Source organism: Chionomys nivalis, chromosome 2, assembly GCF_950005125.1.
Source record: "Chionomys nivalis chromosome 2, mChiNiv1.1, whole genome shotgun sequence".
Classification (NCBI taxonomy): Eukaryota; Metazoa; Chordata; class Mammalia; order Rodentia; family Cricetidae; genus Chionomys; species Chionomys nivalis.
In genome coordinates this window covers 69525656-69535376 of record NC_080087.1, presented here as the reverse complement: position 1 = coordinate 69535376, position 9721 = coordinate 69525656, and the positions used below count along the sequence as shown (strand labels likewise).

The following is a 9721-nucleotide window of genomic DNA, read 5'->3' as shown; positions in this document are numbered from 1 at the left end:
ATCCAGACTGAGGGACTCAAAATTGCTTGACTGGGTCTTGCAATCTGTGTACCCCAAGGCTTTCATGAACAGCAGTTACCTCGAGACTGGGCTCAAAGCTTTCAGAAAATAAAGAAGAGAATAAAAGTTGGATTTTGATGGTATAAGAAAATAGGCTGAGTACACTACTGGGAACGAGGCTATTCTGATTATGTTTTCTATGTTGAGACAAGCTAGAATCATCTGTAAAGATGCAGTTTTAATTGACAAAAACTGTCTCAATTTTATTGGTCTATAGGAAAGACTATAGGAGAAATTTCCTGATTGATTGATAATTGATGTGAGTGTGTTGAGCCTCTGAGCAAGCCATTGGAGAGTAAAGCTGCATGAAGTGCTACTCTATAGCCTCTGCTTCAGGTCTTTCCTTTAGTGCCTACCTCAATTTCTCTTCATAATAGATTGTAGGCTATAAGATGGAATAAATACTTTCCTCCCTGAGTTTTATCAGAAAACAAAATACCCAACTAGTACAGAGACAATATCTGATACCTTTGTCAATTGTGTGTCTCCCTTATATCCCCTTGTCTCAGCTAAATTCCAATGAGTCTTGGAGAAGAGGACTTGCATAAGGTTATGTTGATGACTGATCATAAATGAGGGGTAAACTCTTTTGGACTGTAAAGTTTAAGGGTTTTGATACTCTTATTCTATGCTAGAGTTCTTCTAAGAGAAGATTCCTGAATGGCCCTAAACACTAATAAAGGATTGATCAGGGATGTTTACCTGAGATCATGAGGTCCAGGGGATCACTTGATTTTGACCACAGCTGGGTATTGTTCATAAAATAACCATAGAACCTGTATGTCCCATTGTAGTTGGGAGTCACAGACCCATCTCTTACCAAGGAACAGCAGCACTCTGAGCACTGGGATCATGGTAAGTCTTGGTATTGTTCTTACTCTTGCTCCTGGAGCAGTGTGATCAATTCTTTAGAACCAGAAGGCATGCTCCTATCAATCTAAGAGCCAGTCCTTCCTGTTAGAGATTTTTCACATCAGTTTTGTCACAGGTAGGAAGACTTCTCTTTTTTGCCAGGAACTTTGTTTAGTAGTCAGGTTTCAGAGTAGTCTTTAAATAAAATGTTTTTCTCTATTCCTCACAGCTTCCCTCCTGTCCTGTGTGTTTTCCAAGCCAGAAAATGAACATTCACATATCACAGCATTTTATTTCACAAAGAAACATAACTTCAGACCACAGGTGTATAAAACTGGTGTTGGTAAGATCAGCACAGTGTTCTAAGACAAGATACTTTTATAATCTTACAAGGGGAGGCTGGAATCTCAAGGTATCTCCATAGGCTCAAGTCAGATATTCCTTCAGGCCGGTCTCTTTTTTTCTCTATGACTCCATGGTCTTCCACACCCTTTGCCACAATTTACTGATCCATAGGAGCCAAAAGCCAGCATTTTCCAATTCTTTTTCCTTTTCTTATTTGTTTCTATGTGGTTGATCCTCTTGTCCATTTGTTTGTATTATCAAGACATTAATATTGTTTAAGACCCCGTGGCTTAAATTCTCTCCTTAGATCTTTAATTAAGTACTAACTGGCACTAGAGGTAATAAGCTCAAGTCCTGGAAGTGAGAATGCAGACATTTTGGGGTCTATTGTTCTGCTTAGAAGAGGAATTTTCCCCTCTTTGAACTTTGGTGACTGGTTTCTATTATCTCAGGGGCATAATAATATCACCAAGTACTGGGGATATCTGTATGGTGTGTTGTGTGAAGCCATTCCCTGAGGATGACCTGAAATAAAAATGGATTTTTTTCTCTTTCACTTACAGCAGCTGTGATTTCCACATTTGTTCCCTAAGAGAGGGAGTTCAATTCTTTGGGATGAAGTCCGGGCTTTATTAGGGGTTATTAAAATTATAAAAGGACTGGTTCAATTCTGACAAGCTTTTTTTTTCTGTTCTGGATTTATCATAGTATTCAATTTTTTCTATCATTAGCATCATCTGAACTGTCTTATCAGTCTGCCTCTCTTTGGAGGTATCTAGTACCCAAAGACCACTTACATATTGTAAGTACTTCAAGGCAAATGAGTAGCTGTGACCCTCCCATGAGGACCTCCACATGCCAGATCCCAACCACAGAACACTCTGTCCTGATGGTATGTGCCAGGCCCCACACCACAGATTAATAAACCCAAACTCTGGACTTTAAATCTCAGCAATTCACATCCTAGAAAGCATCACCAGAAAAGATTCACCCTCCCCAAGGAGCTATATAAACTCTGCCTTCTGCTCAATTCTTGGCTGTTTTGTGCCATCCCTAACTCTAACCCCCTCCTGTTTTCCCCTCCCAATAAATCTCTTGTGTGAGGCTTGTTTTGTGATATGACTTTGTGGGATTCCTTGGTTCCCAACTGCCAGGATACCTTTCCATCCAAGTTGTAATGACTACACTTAGAGTTAAAGATCGGGTTAGGGGATTAATAGAGAAATGGATCAATGATAAAGGAGAGATTAAACAGACATCTTCTCACCCTGCAATGTTGTTGAAGGAATGTTTGATTTTGGTGCCAACCCAAACAGCTGGACCTATAGGTTAGTTGTTAGAAACTAGAATCTCAAGGACTCTTCTTGGTTATCAACTTAGCTACTTCTGAAATTAGCAAAGACACACATGACAGCACTCACCTGTGAGGAACTTTTTATTAATTAAATAATTTGATGAGGAAAGATCAACTTCTGCTCTGGATCTTTGAGATGAAGACTTACAGCTTTAATCAAGGTCTTTTAAGGTGAGAATATCTACTTTCACTCTGGACTACACATTCTCCTGGCAGTTTTTGTAAAGGACATGGGAAAAAAAGAAGCTTTATCTCTCTTTGCCTGCTTAGCAAGTTCATTCCTTTACTGGCATTAGAGCCTATTTCTTTGGGATTCGAGCATATACTCAAGACCAGCTGAGACATATGGCATAGTGGATGGAACAAATACTGAATTTTTGGAACTTCCATTCATAAACAACCAACATTGCATTAGTAGACTACTGTAAGCTGTTCTATTAAATTGCCTCTCTCTCTGTCTCTTTCTCTCTCTCTCTCTCTATATATATATATAGTATCTACTATATATAATAATAATGTATATATATATATATATATATATATATATATATATATATATATGATAGAGAGATCCATTCTGTATGTTCTGTTACTTTAGAAAACCTAACTAACACACAGTAGAACTCGGGACTTTTCTGTCAAACCAGACAAAATTCTTTATTGTGTTAGTATGAAAAGTTTTATTTTCTTTTTAGATAACAAGTAAGCCTTGAAAATATCAAGCATAGCTATTAACACAATTTACATTAATGGATATTCCACTCAAAGTAAAAACAACAATAAAATTAATGCACCAAACAAAATATCAAATGTGCAAAATACCACATGGTCAGCCCTAAATCTTATACCCACAGATACCAATGAATGGATACAGATGGTTGTATTCAATAATTCAAATAATATGTTGGTTTATATGTATATGCAACAACAATCATTAGTGAAGAGGAGGCTGTGAATTTGGGATTGAGAAGTGGAGAAGCTTAATATTGGGAGTGTAGTGAGGAGGAGGTGGATGTGGTAAATGAATCTAGGACTTTCTGACTAATACACAATTGACTCCAATATTGTCCTGAAAGCCAAGCAAGGCAAATGCCTTTATTCTCTTAGAATGAACACTTTTATTTTTCATTGGCCTATGAACAAACCTTGAAAATATGAAAGCTTAATATCTAATATAGTTTACATTAATGGATATTCCATCAAAACAAAAAATGGTAATTAATGCCATGCATCAAACAAAATATCTAAAGTGGAAAATACCAATTGATAATCCCTGGAAAATTATACATACAAACAGAAATGAGCAGACTCAGAGGATCTTATTCATTTGAGGATTCTATGTATATATAACAGCAATAAATAGTGAGGAGAAGGCCCTGGATGTGGGAGTGGACAGTGAGGATTGGGCTATAGGAAGTTCAGTCAGGAGGTGATGGAGAGGAGAAATGACATATTTATACTTTATTTTAAATTCTTAAACGAGGAAAGTCACTTTATTCTAAAGTAATTACAAAGCAAAAAATCATATTTTGATCCTACAAAGAAGTGTTGTTAAAATAAAAATTGCAAAAATAACAAGAATTTACCTTTAAATTTAAAAAGTGCTATTTTTTATATTCTATCTAAAACTAGTCTTAATTTCATCCAGGGCTTTATCTGCTTAAAATGAGTTGCTTTAGTTAAACACCTAAATACATTTTACAAAAAATGAAATGAGTATCTTAAAGAAAAGGAAACAAATATAATCAATGTAAAATGCACCCCTACAGAGACACTATTGGCAATTAGTAATCAATGTGAGAGAGTCTGTCCTTTTCTTCAGTTCCGTAGCCACAGATGACTTCTACTTGCTCCACTAAATAATCTCCTTCCTATGCTTAGGCAGTTGGCTCTTATTAAATTCAGTGGATCACACACAAATCCTGGACTATGTAAAGGAGGGGGCTTCTTAAGAAAAAAGTTTCTATTGATGCAGAAATGGAATGCAAAAAAAAAATGGTATGCATAACTGATTAAATGCATCTTATCGAAATGGTGAACAATAAAAATTTTATTTTATTTTATTTTTTTGATTTTTCGAGACAGGGTTTCTCTGTAGCTTTGGAGCCTGTCCTGGAACTCCCTTTGTAGACCAGGCTGGCCTCGAACTCACAGAGATCGCCTGCCTCTGCCTCCCAAGTGCTGGGATTAAAGGCGTGCGCCACCACCGCCCGGCAACAATAAAAATTTTAAATTCCTCTACATTTTATACACATTTATCAACTTCAAAGTGATATCTCACTAGCAACAGATCACACATGTGGAGGTGGTTCCATAAGTTCTGTACTAAAACTGTGACCATGCTGTTTTTCCCTATGACATGTGCAGTATGAAAACACTGTCTCATAGTGAATTTTGATATTGTCTTCTCTTAGAACTCAATGATGCACAATCAATGTGTAATAAAAAAAGTATTCAGTGATATGTAAACAGAATTCAACACAATGAATATATAGTAAGGTATTTTGACATTTGTTCAACATTTGAAAAACCATCACTGTCATATATCACAACATTATTGTGAAAGTAACAAATGCAGAGATCATGGAAGAAGCAATATTTTTAATTATGATATTTCCATTTCTTCCAAATTCTCATAGAATGTGGAATATCATATTTTAATGAGGTCATATTTGAGTAAGTTTTAGGCAACATATTTAATAGACAAAGTCAGAAAAGTCCCCTGATGTTGATTTAGAATGCAGTGTGTCCCTTCTGTTCATCATGTTAAGTACAGCACTTGAAATTTTAGCTAACACAATCAGAGAACTAAAGAAAATACAATGTGTTCTTAATTTGAAAAAAAGAAAAAGAGAGGTGGTTAAAGAATAGAGTAAACAAATGTCAACAAAGGAATAGAGATGTCATTTCAGACAAATTGATTATCTTCTCAGAAGTTATCTCAAAATGAATGCGGGTGAGGGCCAAATGTTGAGGAGCTGGGGAGAATGTATGAATATAATCAAAATAGATTGTATGAGATTATCAAAGAATTAACAAAATATTCTTTTAAAAGAAAACATGTTTTTAAGTGTAGGGTAAAAGTTAATATTCATAATTAATGAATCCTGGTACATTACAGCCATATACCAGACAATTCCTTTGTGTTAAACATCAATCAGGAGTGAGATATCAAATTACAAGAAAAATATCAACTTTATGTAACTCCTGTTGTCCACATATGTTCCCTTATCTTGGAGTTATGATAGTGACTGTGAGTTGAGTATATAAGGCAATTAGCAAAGGCCAGATGTAGAACATTTGATTTATTTTCTCTTTTCTGAGAAGGAAAGGTAAATGCTCATTGTGAACAACATTGATCTGTCTATGTAAAGGAAAAGGTTATTTGAAAGAGAGGGAAAGCTGGGCCCAACACATGCATGAGGTATGGAAATAAGATAAGAAGAAGAAGAAGTCAACAAATATCCATGATGAATTGTGGAGAAAGGAGTACAAAGAGCAGCCCAAGTGGTCTTGAAAACATGCTCCAGAGTTTCCTACATCCAGAACACATTTATTGGTGGGAGGCCTGCTTCTTTATCCTGGCCACCCAGCTAGCCTAGCCCTGAAATAACCATACAGAAACTGTATTAATTAAAACACTGCTTGTCCCATTAGCTCTAACTTTTTATTGGCTAACTCTTCCATCGCAGTTTAACCCATTTCAATTAATCTGTGTATCACCACGTGGCAGTGGCTTACTGGGAAAGATTCAGCACATCTGTCCCTGATGGCTCCATGGTGTCTCTCTTCCTCTGCCTTTCTTCCTTCTAGCATTCAGAAGAAACTCCTATACCACACATTTGTTTTCTGGACCATCTAAGAGTATGATAGCTTAATGTATATCCAGCTTTCTTTACAATAATAACTTTATTGTATGGGAAACAAGATTTATTTCCCATGGTCTGCACAACCTAATGGATGTTTTTGTTTATCTCCTGGTTACATGTTTTCCAACTCTCTTGCTGTGCCAAGCCTCTAACAGAAGAATCACTAGAGTCACTAGAGCCAAGGCAGCCACAACCATCTGGATGAGGTTTGCAATTGTGTGACCTCCGCGCTGTAATGCTGAGAATTCTGCAGAAAGAGGTCAAAGAAGTCAGGTCACACCAAAACTTCTCAGAATAAATGATTATGCACTCAGTGCCCCATCTCCTTGAAAGAACTACAACCTTTGTGTCTATCTCTAATATAGAGTTCTCGATCTCACCTGATTCTTACATGTTCACTCTTTTTCATGTTCTCATGGCCTGAGATTCCCCAGAGAAGCAAATAGTTTGGGTATATTAGATAAAGGGCTAAAGAGAGTTGAGGCATTTCCCTTGGCTCCTTATGCTTTGAATAATTCTTTTTTTTTTCATAAATACGTGTTATTCTTATGGCATCTTATCCTGCAGATCAAGTTAAAATGTTTTCTGCTGCTTCTAAGTGAGGATCAAGTACACTTTCCCAAGTTTCCCAATTTCAGCAGAGGATTTACCAACTCATAATGATCTCACATAATGTTGTACCCACTTCCCAGGAAATCCGTCTCTTACCATTCTCAGTGGGGTTGGGAAACTGGTCCTTTGGTTCTGGAAGTATTGCATGGAGAGTTCCAAGCCCTTGATTATGGCTATCAGTTTCTATCTCAATTTTAACCTTAGGCACTTCTAACTGACTATCACCCTCTTGCAGATTAAATTTTGTGCCTCTGTGTTCTTGGATATCCACCAAGATCACAGTTTAACCCCACCCAGACATGGCTAACTTTATAACTGAATATAAAGGGATAATTGAGATTCTGAAGGATTCAGAATTTCTTGATTAGGTAAGTGCACTCTGTTTACCACGAACTTTTTGTGACAAGGTGTTTCTGTGATACTGGATCAATAACTTTTAGGACATGAAAATAAGAGGAGAGTGAAGAACCACTCCAGACTGCTCTCATTAGGTTTTGCTAACTTGATACAAGCTAGAGTCATCAGGGAAGACACACTTTAATGGAAAAAAAATGCCTTCATTATATTAGCCAGTCAGCAAGTCTGTTGGGGATTTTTTCTGATTGATTGATAATTAATATCAGAGGGCCCAGTCCATTGTGTGTGGTTCTAACTTTGGGTAGTTGGACCTAGATGGTATAAGAAAACAGGTTGAACAAGCCACTCCTGGGCAACCCTGTAAGCAGGGCTCTTCTATGGCCTCTATTTCAGTTCCTGTCTTGAATAAAAAAGGAATAAAACTTATGCAACGGAAGTGCTGAAGCATAGGCAGCCCATATTGGATTTCATGGTCTAAGTTTATGTGGATGACTGACCAGATCTCTCTTTCCTTGTCTTGAGTGCCTGCCTGTAAGCTACCAGATGGAATAAACCCTATCCTTCACAAGTTCTTTCAGAATATGGTGCTTTATCACGAAAATAGAAGCATAACTAGTACAGAGACAACGCCTTGTCACTTTATCAAATGTGTATTCCCCTTAAACCCTCCTAAATTTTCTAAGTTCCAGTGAGCCATGGAGGGGAGCACCTGCCTCCGGAAAATGCTATTTTTTTCTATGAGAGGTGAAAGACTTTTGAGTTTTCTTGCTTTGGGTTTTCTGACTCCTATTCTAGGCCAGAGCTCTTCTTAGAGAAGATATCTGAGTAACCATTTACCTTAAGAAAGGCTGGGTTAGGGTCCTTACCTGAGACTTGAATATCAAGGGGATTACTTGATGTTGACCACATCTGAGTATTATTCATAAAACAGCCATAGCATCTGAATGTCCCATTGTGGTTAGCAGTCACAGAGCCCAGAACAAAATGAGCCTGAAATAGCATCTCGGTTAGTTGCTGTGAGTCCAGGGTCAATGAGAGCTTATGTTTTCCTTCCTGGATCAGAATGAATCTGTCAAATCCCAGTGATGAGATACACTGCATGGTTATGCACTCTCCTGAAGTTACAGCAGGGCTGGGCCAAACATACAGGCTTGGTTCATCATAGGCTCCTAGAATACAAGGGGCAATGTGTGAAATGAATTCAAGCTACCTACATTGCCCTGCAGGTTTGGGCTCTGAGAGAAGCTCTTCTGGAGAGTAGAACTCCTGAGGGGAGAGATTTGTTGGCACCCCTTAGTCTCCACTCACCTGTTAGTACCAGCACAAGGGTGTCACTGTGCTCTGACAAGCCAGCAGGACTCTTATAGTAACACTTGTATATCCCTGCAAAGGCCTTTGACATTTTGTCAATGTGGAACTTAGCCTTGTTCTTCTGTTCCAGAGGGAACTGTCTGTCCCAAGGATCTATGCTTCCCTCTTTATACATATAGTACTCCTGGGCCTCCCAGGACCCCTGACACCAAATAATCACAGGCATATGTTGAGCAATCACAAGGCCCGGCTCAGCCCAGATGGTGGGTTTTTGGAAGATTCCTGCAAGAAAATCAAAGGTTGAGTCCCGGTATGTTCTCCTGCTCAGACCCCAGGTTTTAATAGAGAGCATTCACAGAAATTACAGCATTATCCACATACTCTTTTCTTTATGCACATCACAAAGAGTTGACCCAGATGGCAGAAAAAGTAATTTCTGTTCTTCAGAGTGAGGAATAATATCTTGGAATGGATGAAGACACTCACCTGCCAGCACTGCAGTCTTGTATCCCATACTCAGACCTGGAAGAAAATTCTCTTTGAGTGTTTTATTTAATCTGAGAGTTGGGCTGAATCCCCTTGTCTCTCCATATGAAAACAGATTTGGTTTTGGAGTAGGGTTCCTTACAGACTTGAATGTCTACTCTCCCTCTTCATATCTCACCAAGGCACAACAGCATTCTGAGCATCGGGGTCATAGTGAGTCTTGTTATATTTCTTGCTTGTGCTCCTGGGCTGTCTGGCCAGATTATGTAGAACCATCAGACAAGCTGTTTTCATTCTGAGGGCAGATGCTTCCTGTCATGTGTTTGCCACATCATTACTATCACCAGAAGGGGAACTTCTCTATTACCCCAGTGCAGGCGTTTGGTCAAATACCCAGGTCTCTGAAAAGTCTTTCTAAAAAAAAAACTGAGTTTTTCTCTATTCTTCACAGATTTCCCCCTGTCCTGTGTGTTTT

The 9721-nt window shown here is 38.1% G+C and overlaps 1 protein-coding gene across 2 annotated transcripts; it reads right to left on the bottom strand.

Moving 5' to 3' along the window:
• Positions 1-4775: 4775 nt before the first annotated feature.
• On the bottom strand, positions 4776-9495 carry LOC130870198 (leukocyte immunoglobulin-like receptor subfamily B member 4A). 2 transcript variants are annotated; one of them, XM_057762806.1, is made up of 5 exons: positions 9425-9495; positions 9247-9282; positions 8758-9042; positions 8316-8618; positions 4776-6727 (listed from the first exon to the last, which is right to left on the bottom strand). In XM_057762806.1, the coding sequence occupies exons 1-5, from the start codon at positions 9456-9458 to the stop codon at positions 6582-6584; spliced, it is 804 nt and encodes a 267-aa protein (XP_057618789.1). In that variant the 5' UTR covers positions 9459-9495; the 3' UTR covers positions 4776-6581. The 2 variants fall into 2 exon arrangements, with proteins under 2 accessions (XP_057618789.1, XP_057618790.1); XM_057762807.1 differs by having other exon boundaries at positions 6659-7845.
• Between the last annotated feature and the right edge of the window lie 226 nt (positions 9496-9721).